This window comes from Coturnix japonica, chromosome 4, assembly GCF_001577835.2.
Source record: "Coturnix japonica isolate 7356 chromosome 4, Coturnix japonica 2.1, whole genome shotgun sequence".
NCBI lineage: Eukaryota > Metazoa > Chordata > Aves > Galliformes > Phasianidae > Coturnix > Coturnix japonica.
In genome coordinates this window covers 49,284,158-49,304,245 of record NC_029519.1, presented here as the reverse complement: position 1 = coordinate 49,304,245, position 20,088 = coordinate 49,284,158, and the positions used below count along the sequence as shown (strand labels likewise).

At 37.5% G+C, this 20,088-nt stretch overlaps 1 protein-coding gene and 1 non-coding gene across 3 annotated transcripts in view; one reads left to right on the top strand and one right to left on the bottom strand.

The window, feature by feature from the left end:
* Positions 1-730: 730 nt before the first annotated feature.
* Positions 731-861, top strand: LOC116653438. Its single transcript, XR_004307265.1, has one exon. It is a non-coding gene; the product is annotated as a small nucleolar RNA SNORA24 (small nucleolar RNA).
* Positions 862-2,786: 1,925 nt separating this feature from the next.
* PRSS12 (serine protease 12) overlaps positions 2,787-20,088 on the bottom strand; it is a 36,190-nt gene continuing 18,888 nt past the window's right edge. For both annotated transcript variants that reach the window (XM_032444399.1, XM_015861862.2), the window contains exons 8-13: positions 18,379-18,520; positions 13,103-13,308; positions 12,373-12,451; positions 10,801-10,923; positions 6,072-6,352; positions 2,787-5,530 (exon numbers count right to left, since the gene is read on the bottom strand). In XM_032444399.1, coding sequence (XP_032300290.1) covers positions 5,223-5,530; positions 6,072-6,352; positions 10,801-10,923; positions 12,373-12,451; positions 13,103-13,308; positions 18,379-18,520 — 1,139 coding nt within the window. In that variant the 3' untranslated portion in view covers positions 2,787-5,222. The remainder of the gene's footprint in view (positions 5,531-6,071; positions 6,353-10,800; positions 10,924-12,372; positions 12,452-13,102; positions 13,309-18,378; positions 18,521-20,088) is intronic.

Genomic DNA, 20,088 nt, shown 5'->3' with positions numbered 1-20,088 from the left:
CTTCCTTCCTTCCTTCCTTCCTTCCTTCCTTCCTTCCCTTTTCTCTTTATCTCTTTTTCTTTCTCTTTCTTCCTCTTTCTTTTCTTTTCTTTTCTTTTCTTTTCTTTTCTTTTCTTTTCTTTTCTTTTCTTTTCTTTTCTTTCCTCTTTCTTTTCTTTCCTCTTTCTTTCTTTCCTCTAGTATGAGAGTCTTCCCTACCTAGTTGATTCTCCTACAGATTCTGGTCGGTGGCGAAATACAGAATGAAGGTTTTAAAGCACATTTCCAGTTAACCCTCATCGTGCTGTTCGTTGCACCTCTACACGCAGAGCTCTGACACTACACAATCCGTCCGTGTTGTGAAGGTCCGACTCCAGCCCCCCCACTGCGCAGCTCCTCCGCCCCCTCCTCGCCCCGCCCCCTGGGAGGGCCCCGCGCCTCTCCCCCTGGTGCCGGGCTGTTTGCGGTTCCGGCAGTGACCGTTGGTGGGCAGACGTGGTGGCGGCTGCTGGTGGCGCGGTCGGCGGGCTGAGGGGTGTGTGGTAGTTGAACCACAGCCGTTGTGTGGTTCATCCTTCTCACCCGCTCAGAAACGGGCTGGGCCCCGGCGGAGCTGAGCCAGGCGGGCAGAGGTGCGGAGCAACTGCAGGTAAGGGCAAGGTGGGGGCTGAGCAGCTGCGGTGGGGAGCGAGCGGCCGGCGGTGGGGAAGATGGCGGCCGCCGCCATGTGGTGGAGGGGGGGGGGGGGGCGCTCCATGACTCCATGGGGGCTGCCGCTCGTGGCTGTCCCCCTTCCTAGGCATGGAAGAGCAGCTTCTTGCTAATTGGCAAAACTTCTACCATCCTGTTGGTAGTAGTCGTTGACTGTGGCAAGGAACAAGCCGAGTCGGCAGGGGTTCGTGGCGCAGGGGGTTGGCGGCTTCTTGTTGGTGCTTTTGTTCGTTTTTTTTTCCATTGTAACTTGGCGAAGCTCCATTTAGTAAGCAACTCTTCTTCCCCATTTCTTTTTTCTTAAGCTTTCTTAGAACGCAGAAGCCGGAAGCGTGGAGGCTGCGTAGGAGTTCCTCAAAGACACCGCGTGGCTGGGTATGTGCTGCTTATGAGCTCCTGATGGAGAACTTCTGAGTGGGAATAATAGCAAGTTACTAATTACATTTAGTGGTTAAGCTGCTGAGACCCCTCTGATCACCGCTGAAATCAAGATATGAGCTTGAGTTTTATTTATTGGAAGTGTACTTAGTTGTGTGTAATTATCTTCTACTGATAAAAAGCTGTAACGAAGAGGAAAAGTCTGTTGTTACTTGGAAGAATTGGGCTCGGGCGTGGATGTGTTCAGTGCATTCTGAAGACTGGGCTGTGATAAAGACAGGTATTGCCGGTACTTTTGCCTATTAAACTGGAGACATTGGGTCCACAGATGTCCCTGAGCAGTGTGTGCAAGGAGCAAGCCTGTCTGTAATTGCTCGGTTAGTGAAGTGAGTACAAACAGTGATCTGAAGCAGGGGGGATGGCTTCCAATAGCTTTGTTTCAGAGCAACGTACAGCTTCTAGGAAGGCACCGTGCTGTTCAGTAATGTCTGCTGGTCCTGTCTGTGTAGCAATATTAAACTGCATCAAACTTCTCGTTACAGGGGAAAAACATTCTTGAGTTGTGATGGCAGAAGAAGATGGGTCTAAATTCAACCTGTACACTTTTGGAGTAACTGACTAGAATTTCTATGGTTTATTTACTTTGAGGGTAGATAAGCAGTCTCACAGAATTAATCGTCTTTGTGAGCAATGGTATTCCTGTTTTTCAAACAGGGAAGCAAGCACTACTTTTAGGCTAGGCCTTAATTTCAGTTTAGACTTAAATGAACTCTTCTAAGCAAGTTTAAACCTTAAGCCTAGATACTCTGCAGTCCCTCATAATTACAGTGAGCACAGAGGGCCTGGGATGTAGTGTACTGCGTTTCAAATCAGCGTGGAATCACAAGGAGAATGTAGTTAGAAGGATGTTGGCATATTCTGTGCTGCCGTCCAGGATCCTGAGGTGCTCTCATTTCAAGGCTTTCACCAAGTTTTATACTATTATAATCCCAGTAGTTAGTGACTGTGCTGTACTCTGGCCATGTAGCTGACCGTGCTTCAGTTGTGCTAAATTTGGAGAAGTGTTGTGCTCTCACTGGTGGCTCTGCTGCTGCTATAGCACTGTGGAAGGGTTGTTGCAAGGAGTGTACTTGTACTGTGGAAGATGAAGGTAAGTCTAAAAGGTGTGTGAATGTCTGCAGTTAAAACTTACAACATGCTAATGTAAAGCATTCATGTGTACTGATGAGTCAATAAAGAGATATGGACTTATACTGCAAGTGTCCCTTCTTCATTACTGATACAAGGCCAGGTCTGCACGTGGACTTCAGAGTTGCTGAGGAAGGGCCAGATGTGTTTGCTGTGTGTATTCATCTGGTATCTGGGCCTTGTATTTTCAACTAAATAATTTCAGGGCAAAGAAGTAACTGACTGATGCAGTCTGGAAGCCCTTCCAGAAGGCATGTGGTTACTTGCTGCAGGGAAGAAATAGTGATTTTTGAATGTAGATGCTTTCTGTTTCATTTGTTGTATGTTTTCACTGAATGCATATTCATAAAAGAACTGAAGAGTGGGAAAATTAAATGTTTTCCTTCAGAAATATATAAGTAAACTTGGATAATGCCAGCTCTTGCTTGGTAAAACTTTGTGTGGAATGCCTTTGTTAATCAGAGGATTCATTGCAAACTGAGAAGTCTACCCACAACTGATGTTCTTTCCACATGCACTTAGACATTATGTATAAAAGTTCCAATCGGTGTGGCAGTTTTATTGTTCACATTGACATCATCAGGCTCACTGAACAAGAATTACAATGGTAGAACATACAGACAACGTTCATTTTGTTTTAGAAACTAGCAGAAGCATCCTGTCTGCATGGGAACTGTAGTGCATCATTTCAACTTCTAATTATTAAAGCACCCGAAGAGAGCAAAACTAATGATCTACCTCACTAAATTGAAATGTTAATACCTTTAGTGTACAGACGTGATATTTTTCCTTAAGTATTGCACTTTGTGGTGCAACTCTTAAAAGACAGTGATTTACACAGTATATCACACATACTGCATTATGCTGTCTACTTCACAAGTCTTGTAATCGTGGGTCTTATTGAGCAAAGTCCTGTGCAAGTAGATACCTTGTGATAGGCTGACTTCCTCTGTAATAGGATAACATATAGTAAAAATGTAAACGGCTTTACAGTTTGCTAGGAGAGTTCCACACAGGTCTAACAGTAGGTGAGTAGTACTATGTTTTTAAATAATGTGTTTCACATTTCTAGTGCAGCTTTACAGAAAACTAAAATATATACAAGCACCTCATGTGTACTAGTTTAGCACCAGTTCCAACAAGATATTTAGTGGCCCTTAAAGGGGCCAGTTAAGTTTGAGAAGAGAAACTGAGGGGCAATTTTACAATCACTTGCAGCATTATTGCAACTTCTCACAAATGAGCTGTCTTGGATATTGGCTAAAACATCAGAGACACACAGAAGCATAAGGGGAATGAATGAATACCCACTTACAAAATCAATTCGAGCATCCCACTTTCACAGAAGGCCACACAATACAGTTATAGCTTGAGTGTCTTAGGAAAGGAAACACAGGGAAGCAGTAAGCAGTAGTCACAGTTGGTACAATCACTATGCAGTGACACACAGCTGCCACACTTAACTCACTGTGGTGTTTCACAGCCTGCAGAGCTTTCATCTTTTTAAGAAGCATCATTATTAAAAGTACAGTGTAGGGTAAACGTGCAGGCAGTCCAGTTGACCATAAGGATAACTCACTGAAAAAGCACTGAGCTTTCATGCTTCACTGTTGATTGTAGCTAGTCTCTTCTGTTTTGAAGCTTGCTATCAATTGGGGTTGCACTTAAATGGAAGTTCCTTCTTGGGTTCTGTATGATGATTAGAAAGGATTTCTTCACCAGAAGACAAGCACTGGGATGGGCTGCCCAGGGAAGCGAGGGGTGTCCCCATCCCAGGAGGAATGGCATCAAGGGCCGTGATTTAAACAATGGGATTCCTGGGTCACATTAATGGTTGGACTTTATCTCTGTTCTTTACCAAATTAAATGGTTCTGAGATTCTAAGGTGAGTGAAGTGGCCGTTTTTGGAAAGGTAAAGGCTGCTTTCTATTTGTCTTGATATGGAGTATTTTTTTCTTGCTGCATTTTTTTATAACAAACTATTGTGGATTTCATAACATGGGGAAGAATGTTTTTAAAAGGAGTTAAGAAAGGGATATTGCTAAATGATGTTTAGAACTTAAAGGGCATTAGGGTCCATATGACTGTCTTACAACTTCATGTAGTGTCATGAATTATGACAGCAAAATGAGCAGTTGCTGGATAAAAAAACTTTTGTAGTTATTGGTTAAAAATAATTTTCACTTTTCCAATGAGAATGATGTGAAACAGCATTTCCCCTAAGCATGGTAGGATTGTCTGAGTACTTAGAAAATAATCCTTTAAGACTTTGTACATCTTTTCAGACAGGCATTGATTCAGTATTTCCAGCATTTATCTAACTCATACAGCTGTGTAGAATGTTTGCGTGGAAATTAATTACCTTCCAGCATGCTGTCTACTTGTGCTTTAGGAGCTGAGCTGTAAGAATGTCTTTCAAACTAGGTGGAGGTTGGATTATTGACAGTTGTTTTCCTTCTAACACTTAATGTATAGACAGAGTTACTTAGCAGCTGATCTCATCAGCTGGTAAAACAACAGCCAAAATTAGAGTACTAAGTATAAGGTCATAGGAGTAATAGGAAAACAGTCAAGAACTAATAAAATAAATTAAAACTGAATGTTGAGGTCTGTTATTAAGTATATAAAAGGTTGAAGCTTCCTGTGAATAGTAGATCTGCTAGTGAACTCATTAGCTCTCCTGCTCTAATGTTACTCTAAGCTGGAGGTCACTTTTCTGCATATCTTCGATTTGTGCAAGATAAACTTCCTTGACACAGGAGGATTTTGTTTGCATAGTATTCCATAACTGGAAAGGTTGTGTGTATTCAGCCTGGATTTAATACCAAAAAAAAAACCCAAAACACACAAATCAGGAAAATGTGCCTGTTTCCACTCACAGCAGGCCCCAGCTGTGCAATCTGTGCTGTTCAAGCTGTCCTGCTTTATTCATGTCGTTACTAAAGTTTGGTTTGGATTAAGCACGTTTATAGTTTGGTCACACTCTTTATCCAGGGTACAAAAGATGAAACTTTTGTATAGACACCTGGAGAGTCCTTCATTCCACAGCCATAGCCCCAGGAGGTCACACCGTACACAACCCAGCTCTCCCCTGGACGTTCACACATCAGTGGTCCTCCACTGTCCCCTTGACAGCTATCGATGCGTTTCTGCTCCTGGATGTTTCCAGCACAGAGCATTCTTCCTGTGAATCTTCTTTTATAACGCTCTTCACATACCCTCTTGGGAAGTAAGGGGATAGCAGCTTGTTGTAATGTTCTTGAATAGGCCCTTCCTGTAACAAAGACCAAAATTACTGCGTTGTGATGCTTTGCCTTGGAAACATAAATAGCACTTAAACCAATTTATACTACCAATGTTTTGCCATTAAAAAAAAAATTAACGATGCATATTTTTTCTATCCATTTTTCTATCAAAATAAATCTTTCTAAAATATTTCTTGTACCCACCTTAAAATCCCTAAATATGAGAGCTGTTAGTTATGCTTTGATGCAGGGTGTGATGATCTACTATCCAGTGTGAGCCTTGCAACAAATAAGGTTTTCATTCTTGCTTGCTAACCTTTATAGGCTATTTTACTGACTGGTTTTATGATTTAGAGTCACATAGTTAATTGCCACTTTTCAAAAGCAAAGTAAATTCAGTAAACAAATTGTTCCTGTTTAAGGATTGGAAGAGAATATTTCCATATATAAAAAGAATAAAGTTGTTCAATTTTTAGCATTTATTTAAGTATTAATTTTTTTTTATTATTATTATTTTTCAGTAAGCAACCTCAGATAGTGTGATCAGTGTGTGGAAATCATTATTTTTACCTGTGTCACCCCATCCAGTGATGTAACAGTTGGGAGCAGTTTTCTGTGGTCTCTCCCTCCTTAAGGGCAGGCAGGCAGGTAAGACATGGGTACTGAATCTGGCACACTGTTCCTCTGGCCCCTGTAGCCTCACTAGGGCAATGTCATAGTCACTGCTGTCAGGCCTGTACTCCTTGTGCATTACAATCTCTTGGACTCCAATTTCTTCCTCGTACTCTTCCGGTACCAGTGTATGATAATCTCCAACTCGCACGGCATAGTTCCTAGTGTTATTGCCATACCTGAAATTGAGATTAGGAAAAACATGACTCACTCATGCAAAGTCAGATTGCAAGCATAGCCACAGATTGGATCAGTGCCTTCACTGTTTGCATGTAACAATACCAACAAGTTATTTCAAAAAATAAAACTGTTTTCTCAGTTACTTAGGCTGAAGTACAAGTGTTCCCTAAAGAGTACCTTACAACTTGTCCTGATGTTTCAGATTAGTTTATCTTCCTTTTTGTGTATTTGCATAGGGCAAGTTCTTTTATGGCCATCTGCCATGACTGGCGTTTACTTCAAAGGTATGAATATGGTGTGCATTATGATTATATTTAGTAAGGGTAACCCAAACTACCAGTAATTGTAAGAAAAGCTTGAGTACTAACACTATTCTTATGTTCTAAATAACTACTGCAATGCTTGATTTGAGGTTAGTTGTGAAAATTCTTAGGGAGGAAAAAAGCTTTTTTAATTCTAGAGACATCAGTAACTTGAGAAAATCCTCTTCTGTTAACTAATGATATATTATGGAAAATGAAGCGTAAGTGACTTATAAACACCTATCCACAAAGTCACAGAAGGCCTGTAAGTCCTAGATTTTGGTATGTCTATATGAACCTCATCCCTCTAATGTTTCAGATTAAATGGTAAATACCCAAGAGATTATGACTGTGGCTGAAATAACAACTTTTTGTCCATGCCTTGGAGATTTTGAGTTATAGGACACAGGCAGTCCTCCTCAGGAGGATGCAAACAAGGAAGTAGTGCTGGGTCTATTTATTTATTTTAAATCTGGCTAAGTGAGCCCAAGTTTTTTTTTGCTTTGACTTCTCTTTTTCCCTGTATCCTTCAGCAGGAAATTTGTAATATGTGTGCAGAAAATACGATGTTCAGTCACTTTCTAACCTATAATTTTTTTTTCTACTTTTTTCCTTTTTTGAAAAAAAAGATCAACAATGTACTGATCTCTACAGCATATGAAAACTTTCTTGGGAAATAGCAGACAAATTAGCAAAAGTACAGAGTGCTTTGGAGTAATATACCACTGAATATTCTAATTGCAGGTTGCATCCATGGCTACTTGCAGAGCTTTCTTTGTCGAATTCTGCATGTCTCCTTGTATAAGCTTGTAAGAATGCTGTAGGCTATGGCCAAACACGTATTCATCAGAAGATGGCCTGTTATGTAGAAGAAATGAAGTCACTTGTCTAGCATGAAAAACCTTCCAGGTCATCTTCAGTATTATCTCCAAAATGCTCACTCTTCAGATACTGTGTTTTATGGTTAGAAATCTAAATCTTGTAACAGCTGCAAGTGAAGAGTTGCAACTGATGATGTCTTAATAATATTTAAAGAAGAGTTTAAGAATGTATTTGTGTTGCCTCTGTTCTCAGAGGGAGGATGAGAGAAAAATAGTGTATTTATCCAAATACATTGCTTATTTCCTCTTGCAAATGTTGCTCAATGTAATTTGTATTTCAGTGTGTTTATCTCAAAGAGACTTAAGAACAGAAACTCTTATTTGTGCATGTCACACCACTAATATCTTTCTTTTTTGGCCCCAGAAGTGCTTGCATTGTATACTTTATCACTGCATCAGTTTTCATTAGGAATTTCCATTAATAATCAGGGCATAAAGAAGACATTAGAAAAAGCAGAATCGTGAATCGTGGTTCTCAGTGCATCCTAAGTCTAGCTCCTTGAATTTTCTAGGATATAATATTTATTTGTAAGCTTGAATGCCTCACTCTCATGCATTAATCATTTCTAGATTATTTTGTCTGCCTTTTCCAGTTTCAAAGGCAGTTTGAATGAGCTATGAAAACTTAAACTGACAAAATGGTACCTCATTTTATTGTATGTGAGTTAATCGATGCATTGCTCCTCTGTGTAACTTTGGTAAGAGAGAAATAGAGTACAGCTCTGTGCCCCTATGCAAAGTAGAGGAGGTCCATATAGGGAGAGGTAGCTGAATGGTTGAGGTGCACAGTATCAAAACAGTTTTCTTTCAGTTTTACAAAATCTATTTGTAGAACACAAGTAATGCTCAGAATGTCTTAATACCGGGATGGATTATGCAGCTGGCTGAGTACTTCTCCGGTGTCACCTTAGGCACAGGGTGAGATTACAAACAGCCTCAGCTGATGCATTAGCCAACTTTGTAGGATCTATTTTCCTTACAGTAAATTAGAAAAGGAAGCTGGCACAGAAAGTACTTCCCTTACTATTGCAGTAAAAAGGCTTCATATTATTTTCACTTGAAATATTTTAATGTAAGTACAAACACCCGACTAAAATAGGAGTAAACACTTCTTTCCTAAACTGATTTAGTAACCAAAGGATCTAGATTTTTGTTTGATTCTTTTAAAAAATCAACAACAAAGAAACGAAAGAAACTAAGCGCAAAGGAAAGTTGTTTATGACTAGTGAGTGTGCTTTCCCCTCAGCCAAATATCAGGTACTAGAGTAGAAAGCCTGCTGCTTCCATTTAATGTTAAATCCTTGATTTTAGCAAAAAGAAAGGTGCTCCCTTTAAGTCCTGCTATTTTTCTTTGTGATGGATGATGTTAACTTAAAGCAGAATAATGAAGAATGGAGATTCAGGAAAACCTGTCTTAGTATAAAGCACTGCTTTTAGTTATGTAGTAGAATGAGAATTGCTGCTTCTCATGTGGATGTGTGAAACGTCATTAGCTTCTAGTGAGAGGTTTAAGGAGCAGCCTTTGCACAGATTTATCATACTTCTGTGCTCTTCTACACAAATAAGATATACACATTTAAACCTGATGTTTTTGTCTGTAGATGGTTGTTTCTTACCCTGTAGTATTTGCCAGACGTTTAACTATCCTGTTAGAGCATCAGTACACAAAATAAGTGAAGTAGTCAACAATCATGCAGAAAAGGTTAATTTTTTTCCATAGTATAGTTGAGCTCACTTTTGTTATTTAAGTAATACTCTGATTTCCAGGATATAGGAAATGATATACAGGACTTTCTCTTGTCTCTCTATGGCAAGTATGTGAAGAAGGCATTTGATCTATAGATAGCTCTTGGAAGGCTATCCTAGCCATAAAGAAAATCACTCTGAGAGAATTAGGAAGTTCAGTCCTATCTATCCAGTGCCAGCTGAGAGCCAAAGGTATCTACTCTCCTTTACAGTAAACAGTAGTTCATCCACAGACTGTCAGAGTTGCATGCTTTGAATTAGGTGGCACAGTTCTTAAGGCAAAATAGGAAGCAAAACAGTGTGTTTCCTCAGACCACGTGTAACAGTTCTATGATAGCCTGCTACGTACCCCCAAGTGGCTGCACCAGGAGGGACCTATTGCAGTGTACTTGCTCTTTTTCTATAACCAGACCCCTTTTATGTTGGTGTTTAGGAACATGTCTGGAATAAACATGTTCTGGCAGTACATTGTTGTGACTTGGAGCCCCAGTTAACAAGCACCAGGAAGAGCAGGTCACGTATGCTATGGGTACTACTTAATGTAAGAACAGTTACAAGCATGGCAGTAACTAGCTTGTTTCATCAAACTCATAAAGGTGTTCAAATGAATTTCTAATCAGTTTTCTAATCAGATCTTGATTTGCATGCAGAAACCGTAAGTGCTTTCCTGTGATCTCCCTTTTTTCCTTGTGCTTGAAAAGGAACATGAAGCCATTTTGTATAAAGTTTGGTAATAGCAGCTAGAGTGCTTTGATAGTTCCACAGAAACAACTGGGACATCAGTGAAAACAGGCGTTAGTCTTAGGGTGTTTGACCATTTCAGGTTGAAGTATTACTAAGGAGAAAGTCTCACGATTTTCTTGAAACATGGTAACAAAAAGATACACATCTCGCACTAAGCAAAAATAACAGTTTAAGTAAAGTAAGTAAATAAGTATTTGTACATTATATTATATATTAAGTATTTTCACTTAATTAAAAATGTGTCTGGCTGTTCTTTAGTACAGTGCAAAAGGAAAGGCTCGAAGTCCAAAGTTTAAACTTTTGCAGCCCACCTGTGCAAAATTTGAGCCCATTTCCTCACAGCTGCAATGTAGTTCTTCTGTGCTTTTATTTCAGCCCTTAAAAGTTCAATTAAATAATTGCTTTGAAAACTTAAAAACACTACACTAACATACTCTGCAAGTTGGCATTCTTACATTACAGTAACTTAATTGGCAGTGAATTCCTGATTTCAAAAATACTGAAAAGAGCACATGAAAATATGAGAATCATGCTTTTCCATGGAGATGCTGATGTTTTGAATATAAATCTCTTGGATGAGAGGACATCTAGAATAATTTTCAATTAATCTGTTTATTTTTATTTGGTGGCAAATTAGGTTGTTTATTTGTTTTTTAAAACCAAAGATTTTATGCTTCTGAACAGTTTCAGTGGGCCTGAACCAGAATGTTTTTGCCCATATCCAGGAATCATCTATAGTCTGAAAATACAGTTTATTGTTAAAGGGAGACCAACCTTTTAAAGCAGTGTGCAGCAGTGAGGACCCAGCAACTACTAATGAGAGTAGCACCACACAGGAGCCTTCCATCCCCGTGAGACGATTTCAGTCGGAGTGCAACCTGCCATGGCCAACCGCCCCTAAAGAGAACACAGACATTGTTCTCAGGGTACAGAGATGGAAGAGTAAAGTAGCTTGTAAGTTACCTTGAATGTAAATCCCTTATAGCTTGTCTGACTGACATAGTTTACAAAGCATGTTATGTGTTTTCTACCACTTGAAAATACCTTTTTATTCCTTCAGCATTCAGAATTTCCTAGATGTTTTCTGACTGCTGACAGCTTGAATAGGTGTGCTAGAGTACAAGAGCCTCCCAGAATCATCTAGTGCAGCATGCTATCTTAGAGTTACCAGTGGCAGATGATTTAAAGATGGAAAAATTTACTGGTTTACTTTGGATCCAGTTTCTTTTTGAGCTTTCTTTTGACAATGGATCATTTTCTGATATTGTCCGTATATTCTTTTTCTGGATTAGGAAGCACTTCTAAGTACATTGTTAGGTTTCTCTCATGCTTATGCTTCATCTAGTATCCCTGTGCTTTATTATGAGACCTGGTTTTCTTGTTCAGACTTACCTGTGCCATCCACTACTTGTCAGCTTTTCATTTCATTCAGTATCCTCTATGAGTATATTCTGAGAGAATAATTCTCAGTCTCCTTTTTCTATACAATGCACTACTTATTATGCTAATTTATACTGTTTTTTCTCTTATTGAATTAATTTATCCTAATTTGCTCTGACTGCATTTCAATCTGTTTTTTGTGTTCCCTCATGTTACTGTTCTTTGAACCCTCTCCACTTACAAGGCATATTTTTTTGAAAGAGATTGATTGATACTTTGAAATAGGTTCCAGAAAAACATGTAAAGATACATTTTTTACACATCTCATATGATACTGTGAATATGTGTTTCTGATTACTCACAACTGTTCAGAAAATAAAGCCTACGCTTCCTGTTGTAGCATTTAATAGTAGTAATATGTAGCTAATTTGTTTGTGTTAATTAAGTGCAAACAAAATGTATTAACAACATATCTGATTTTATAGCTGTGTCATCATCAGAAACTTGGTTTTTGTAAAGGAATATTGGGTGCTGGCAGAGATCTTTCAAGATAGGTAGCATTTATATCCTCGTACCATAGTCATAACTCTTTTCATGTAGCTTACAACTTGATATCAAGATATCCTTTGAAAATAAGTGAAATGACTGTTTTGAAAGTGAGAAATTAAATCTGATCCAGGACTAAACCCATGGGCATCTGCTGATTTTCAGCTAATGGATGTCTGTGAATTTCCCACCAAATCTGCTTCTACTTAATGATAAACAAACCAAGAAAAAAAAAATACAAAAAGCATAGTTTAGGCAAACAGTTTATGGTATATAAACCCTGCCTACAGCAGGTGAGTTGAAACTAGATGATCTTTGAGGTCCTTTTTAACCCAGGCCATTCTATGATTCTGCGATTCTATGAAATACACGTGTTAGGTGACTGATGCTGAAAATGACATTTCTTTATCAAATATTTACCGTAAAGAATTTTTCCCACCAATTATTCGCTTTTGTCGACGATGTAGTAACCTCAATCCACAAACAGAAGCAAGAGAATCTAAGCCAGAAAGGGAAATACAGACAACGTTAAACTTATCAAGTATCCATTCTGTGAATAAAGTTAACCAAAAACCAGGAAGGTTTTTGTTTCATGGTAGTTTTTAGCAACCAAATTTTGCTCTGGGGAAGATCACTGAATTCTTTATTACTGAGTATTTTTATCTTATTTATTTACTTATTTATTTGACATGGTTACAGAGCAATTTACACAGTTGTTTTCTGCTTTTCAATTGTACACTTGGAGTTATTCATACCATTTTCTTCAGTGTTCTTCCTTACTTGGTGTAAGTGAAAGCAGAACTTGTCAGACCACATAGGTTTCAAACCTCAGCTGAAGATACATTATGCCTTGAAAAGCTGAGAGTAACTGTATATCCTTTTGCATTTTTATATCCCTTGTACAAATGTGGCTACTGTGAACTATGGTAGACTCTGTATCACTTGAACAGTCTTCATGATTGGTTAGCAGAGCTAGCGCAGCAGTAAGGTGAAACAGCGAAGGCATATAATTTCCCACCATTTTTATTTCTATTAATTCGTTTCATATAACAATTTCCTCTGTAAGGTGTGATTGATGGGTTCCATCTCTTCCTACTATGACAGTTCCCCACCTGAACATGTTTGTCTAGCACTCAAAACAGGTCTTCACCTTTGTTGCTGTTCCCAGGGACCTTCTTGCCCAGGTGGTCACAGATGACGCCTGCATCCTCGCTGTGACGGCAGTTGTGTGTTCCAATGTCCTGCTTAATGCAGTCTGCCAAGGATCTCTCGCTTCCAGTGCATTTTACATTATCCACATGGATTGGGCCTTTGCCCTCCCCAAAATATGCCATTGTCCTTGCTCTCGCTTGACCTCTGGAAACAAAACACGTTTATTATTTTTTTTAATCAAAAACTTTTGAGGTACTGTTCTACATTTACTCAGCTGAAATAGGGAGTTTGAGTAGTGAAGATATTGAGGTTTTATTCCAAGTCTTGTTGCTGATTAACTAAGTGATAAATTTTCTTCTCATTGCCTCTGTTACTCCAGGAAGCAGAAAAAAAATAACAAAATTGCTACAATTCATTAATGTTTTAAAATTGCTCTTATGCCTCTAGTTAGATCACAGCGTGGCAACTGTTTTATACTGTAAAGGCATTACAAATATCTACAATAAAGCAAAATATACAAAAGCTGCTTTTTGATAATCTTTTTAATCCCCATATTAAACAGCATCTGTGAATGCTAAAAATATTTTTCTATGGTCTGATTCCCTCAGTAAGATGGACTAGTTAACTAAGAAATGATCTTTTCAGGGTATAGGAGCTATGATTTACACATCTATTTGATGTTAAAAGTTATTAACATATTTCATTATCCTGAGTACAAATCATGTCATTTTTTAAGTGTGTTCTGTAGGTGAATTCTAAAACTGCAGCGTAATTGGAGGAAGGCAGGGAAATGTAACTCTTGAAATACTACGAGGAGTGGGGGTGAAAGAAAGTTGAGGGTTGGATGCTTTTGAAGCAGCAATTAATTAACAACTGAATAAGTACGAAAAGCTTGATTATGACTGGGAAGTTTGCAATTAAAAGCAAAGAAAGGAAGACGGGAACTGCAGAAATGTGAATGTTTTCTTCATTGCGTGAAACCTGTATTGACTGTGTGCAACCTGTTTTCTCAAAGCATAGGAGACTGACTTTTTCCCAAATGGCTCATAAAGCAGCAGAAAAGCTGACTTTTTCTGACTGCATCTGAAGTTGATGCATGAACAGTTCATACAGTTGAAGCTGAACATGGAGATGCTATGAAGACTTCTAGATATTCCTTATTCCTTAAATTTGTACTAAACCATAATTTCTTCTCTTATTCTCAAGTACAGTTACTTCCCTAGAATGTCCAAGTATTTAAAATGTCAGAATTTTGGAAAGCTTTGGGCTAATCATCACAAGTAGTTGCTACTTGCAGTTTAACCCAGCAGGCAGTTGAGCACCGTGCATCCTTTCACTCAAAATTCCTACAGTGGGATGGGAGGGAGAATCAGAAAAGGTAAAACAAGCTGTCAGGGCAGTGTGAGAAGCTAAAATGCCCTTGACTTAGTGTAAGCACTGCTTGGCAACAACTAAAATGTCTGTGTGCCATTAGAATTGTTTTTATTCCTGAATCCAAAACATGGCATCCTTCCAACCACTATGAAGAAAATTAACTCTATCCCAGCCAAAGCCAAAAGAGTAGCACTTTAATACATCTGCCTCAAGGCACTTTAGAAATAATCCTGTGCTTGCGTAAGCATAAATATCAAACTTAATTATTTAAATGTCAGCCTAAGACATTTTATTGTGGCTTGAAGTTCTGATCCTTTTAGATTGTATGTAGTGCAATGTACCTTCAGCAATGACTGCAGCCTGCTGCATGAATGACCTTTTTTGAGTAATCATCCTTTTATCCAAATGAGTGAGTGATCAAGCAGTTCAAAAACAAAAAGAAAGAGCCATGAATTGTGCATTTATTTATTTCATTTGGTGACTTTTATGATAAATATTTCATTTTAAGTATTTAGAATATGCTTCAGAATATCTTGACAACAGTTTTGTTGTATATGTTTTGAGAGTAAGAAAGAACTACTAGTGGGAAACAACCCAGCTGTCTGTAGAGAACTGGGCAGTCTGCTTGAGGTGTGTCTGAATTAAAAGATTAAGTATCAGTTAAGAGCTTTACTGATATTTTGTTGTGATAATAATATACTGAATTCTGAATAATAGCACAGTACCTCCGTGTATACAGAAGGATAACTGCATGTACAATGACTGCCAGAATAGAGAAGGAGAGTTTAACGATGAAGGTGTATTAGGCAAGAAAATATTTCTTTCTACATCTCTAGATCTCTTTTTATACCTGCAGTGTTGAGGAAGATATGTGGGGAATGTCATAAAGAGTTGATATGATTCTGAGTTATGTTCTTCCATCAGCTAGGAATTCTTTGTTTTGTGTTACAAAGTTTCTTCACTCTGGATATGTGGCTGAATCAAACTCAATTGCCTACATTCATGTAATTCATAATACAGAACATGTTATATAATTCAGGCTTCCTCCTTTTCTGAACTTGCACATAGCAAGCCTTGCCTATTTGGATTTCTTTACCACATACTGAAGGGCACAGGACTTCTAAGTAGAAACTGTTATTTAGAACTCACGAATTATAGAAAACCAGGAAAGGGAAGCATGCAAGCCAGCAGACAGAGATGATACCACAAGGTCAACTGTCCTTAGACATTTTTTAATTTCCATGGTCACCATGTATTTACCAGATAATCCAAAGCCTTAACTGACTTTGAAACCAGTATAGGTCAATCTTTGCCTAATGAGTTTAGTATGATTTAACTTGTCAATCACAAGCAGAGTGTCTCTTGTTTCAGGTATTTTCTTCGTAAAGGATACTCTGATGATAGATAAAATGTTGCATGAAAAATGTTTACTCCCCCATGCTCATGGGCAGCTGATTTGTCCATGTATGATATTAGAAAATGCTGAGACAGCACAAGCACGTAATGCAAAATCTTACCTGGTTTAGGTATTTCTGTGTCAAAATACTAAGTTTGTGCCCTAGGGCATGGCTCTAAAAATGCTCAGGGTATTGAAAACTACTTTCTTGTAAATCACCACATTATACTTAGGCTATGCTCTTTAGAAGCGGTAAAAATGCTGTTAATCAAGAAATCTAGTTGATTAATTCAGGGAACCAACTTCCCTAGAATACTTATTTGCCCATAGTAGATAATTTTTGTAGCACTAAGGCAGGATATTTATTTATTTGGGGTGGAGAGTGAGTGGGAAATTATGTTCTTATATGCCTGATGTAAATGAAAAGGGTCCAGTTTTATTAGCACAGTTACTTATAAAAATGCAAAGGATTCTAAAACCTTCTTTTTCTCTTTGCTCACTCTATTAAAATACTCTTTTGCACACTAAACTGATGACATACTAGATAGTACTTCAGAAAAGGTGCGTATTCACTTAGCACTTAACCTGCTATAAATATTACTTACATTAGGCTGCTATTTTCTTTGTTTCCAATTTTTTTTTCTAATGCTCTTTATAATGTGTTTTCTTTTCATTATTAATCCTGTTTGACAAGCTAGCTTCATGAGACATCTTGAAAACTGGCATTACTTTGAACAGAGTGATTTTGCCAACTCAGAATTTCTCCTGTTTCAGCTTCATAAATGAACGCTAATAAGTAGCTTAGAATTTCCCAAAACAGTATTTCATAAAATAGATGTACAGGCAGCCTCTGACATTATGAATAATATATTCAGGAAAAACTTAGTTCCATGTTCTCAATCTTTACTCTTTTCTTCTCTTCTAAGACAGTCTTTTCTCCCATTTGTAATAATAAATCTGTGTTTCTCTTTTTTCCCAAGGAATGTGTTGCAAGGCTAAGTATGTTCAAGATTCCCCAGAGTTGGGAATTAAACACAGCATTATGAAGTAAGTTGAATTTTAATGTTTAGTTCTGTGATCAGTCTTAATGAAAACTGATGTCAACATCAGTATTAGGCGCTATGTGAGCTCCTCCTGGGAAAAGGTCGTAATGTAAAGAAACAAGATTAATCAGCCCCCAGCTTAGATATGTGAACCTAGAAGCCCAAATTGTAATTAGGAACATTCAACTTATCATTGAATATAATTTGAATTTTAACAAAGAGATTTGTTTATGAACTCCCAGAAGCAATTCCAGCACGTGACAGTTATAGTCACAACTGTGAAATGCCACTGTCTAAACACAGGACTGACAAGATCCATTTCCAACAAGCTTTACCAGTTTGTGGAACCTGATTTTAGATTTCAAAAATGTGTTTCTCCTCAGTCTTTCAGGAAACATGTATTCTGTCGTATCTTATAATCTTAAGCCCTTGGTCTCTCATGTGACTGAAATTCAGAATTTAGACAACTGTCTGTCTTTGCAGAGGCTTAAAAGGGGAAGGTAGGGATAAATGATTGTTAAGTTCAGATTTTTTAACAGATCCACTCAAAAGATGTTTCACTAGTGTTCTGGAAATCTTTCCACTCATATTGGTTCTACTATTTATATGTTTGTCCTTTAGCTGTCATGTTTACTGCTCTTAGGTATCCTTGTAGATCCCTTCCAACTTGGGATAACTATGATAAATATGATTCATTACAAAAAATGTTCATGAAAGTTGTGACTTAGTTCAGAAGTGGCTTCTGTCTTTTGCAATGGCTTTAGTTAGAAGGGATTTTGTCTCACCAGGTCTATTCATATATTAAGTTATTCAGATTACTGTAGGATGAAGTCAATCATTTGTATAGCAATTTTATCAAATTTCCAAGCTACACCAAGTTTAGGCAGATCAGGAAATGAAGGAAAAGCCCCGTGGAAAGGGGAAATAATTAGCTGGTGTGCCTAAATCTTAATCAGTGCTGGAATCATATCTACACCTGGTTGACATTAGTGCAACCAAGGGTTAAAAAAATGAATGGTGTGTAATGTGTTTGTATCCTACAGGCATGTAGCACCATAAGTGATAAAAACATAGTTTGAATAAACAACAGTGTTTGAATAACAGCTTAGTAATTTGGAATATTTGACTTGTGATGAAATTATTTTCATAAATAGCATTAAATTGCCTTTTAGTTGCCAATCACTCTGATATGCCTTTTAGCATCAAAATTCCCTGTTTTGCTAGTTTTAGGAAATTTTAAGACATAGTTTGTATTTTTTATGCTAATGCTATAAATAAGCTTTTCTATAATATATATATATATATTTCTATTATATATATATATATATATATATATATATATATGCCAAACAGACAAATTTTAAAAGAGATCTATTATGCAAGCAGACTCAGTTTGGTGGTATTTCGTTGCACAACATTGTTACATAGAGCAATGAGGAACAGCTCAAAAGATTTTCTTACTTGTAGCCAAGCTGTCGACAGACTACAGCTGCATCCTTATCAGACCATCCATCATCACAAATCGTGCCCCACTGACCATTGAAAAAAATCTCTACTCGTCCTTCCTTCTTATTCTCACCATCCATCAGCCTGATGGGAGGACCTGGGAATAAATTACAGGTGTTAACCCACAAGAGAAACAAGAATGAGTACTTTTAAGTTATTTCCATCACAGTGAGCACAGAGTCAACTGATGTTCAGCAAGCCTTATGTAAGCTGTTAGTCTTTTACTTCTCCCTGGCTGACAAAAGGAAGCAGTCAGTACAAATTATAAAACAATGTGAAATATTGTAATCTCCACGCTTTGAACTTTATAGTGCATAGGGCATAATGCATAATTTCACCATAGCAGTAACAGAACGATTTTCTTCAGAACAGCAAAGGCATCACAGGTATCTTTTGTCTGGTAGCCATTCATGGGACACATTTCCCTTGCAGAACCTTTGTGGATGAATTCATCCATTCCTTAGTTCATAAATCCATTCTCAAAATGATTGTTGCCACACATTTTACCACAATCTTATAAAAAAAAAAAAAGTACAGCACTGTGTTGAACTTCAGTTACTACTTACTTGTTATATGTGCTCTGTAGCATGTTTTGTGTGACAGAATAATGATCTACAGCATGTTATTATAGAATACAGTGTGATTATTTTTCTAGCATTTTCAATAATTCAGATATGCTTATAATACGAATTATCATTTGTGGATTAGTCAGACTTAATTGACTGTGGGCTGTTTAGTGCTCAGGCTGTAGTTAAGTTTTGAATCGTTAAGCAAAGTACGTATTTGATTCTCCTTTCCATTAAGACTACTTTATAGCATGCTGGCATTGCAAGAATCCTTAAAAGAGTTACAAATTCCTTTGAGGTCTCTTTGTACTCTTTAAGTGAAGGAATCACACTCTGAATTTTCTTCTGTGTCATATTTCATAATCTTTAAGACTCTAATTAGATTTCCTTGTTTTGAATAATTGGGAATCCAGTTCCACATCTCTTAAACTGTTCCTGCTCTTGTCTAACCCTGTAAGAACGAAAAAATAATAATCATGCTCTTAAATACGAGTATTTTGATACATCATTATTTGAAATTTGATTCTGATTAATTTAAGGTATGAATAACTGTTGAATACTAAGTCTTTCTCTGATGCAGAGCTAGTAAAATCTGACTTAATTTGCTGATTAAATGCAGAAAGACTATAAAATAAAGTAGTTTTACTTCAAATCTAATTTAAAGCATATTATTCATATTGGAGTTCATGCTGCCTGAACAGTTACAAGTATTTGCTTCACTCACTTTCTGTTCAGTTACATTATCACGATATTATTTACTAAACAAATGTTGTCATTTTCATGGTGTATTATATTTTTAGTGCCCCTTAATGTCTGTATTTCCTCAAATTATGTAATTTATTCATGTTTTTCAACCAACTTCATCCTTAGTGGAAGAAAAAATGCTTTTATTCAAGTGCTAGAAAGTGAAGGACAATGATAGAGTCCTTGTCTCTTGTCCAGTCAGGAAGAATTAGATACTCCCTCTTCATGACAGATGAGTTACCCTAGAACGATATGATTTAGGTGTATATTACATGACCCAGCTAGAAGCCTGAGATATTAGTGATGCATTATATCTGATTTGTTGTTATCTCATCTGCTTGTGTTCTAGCATACA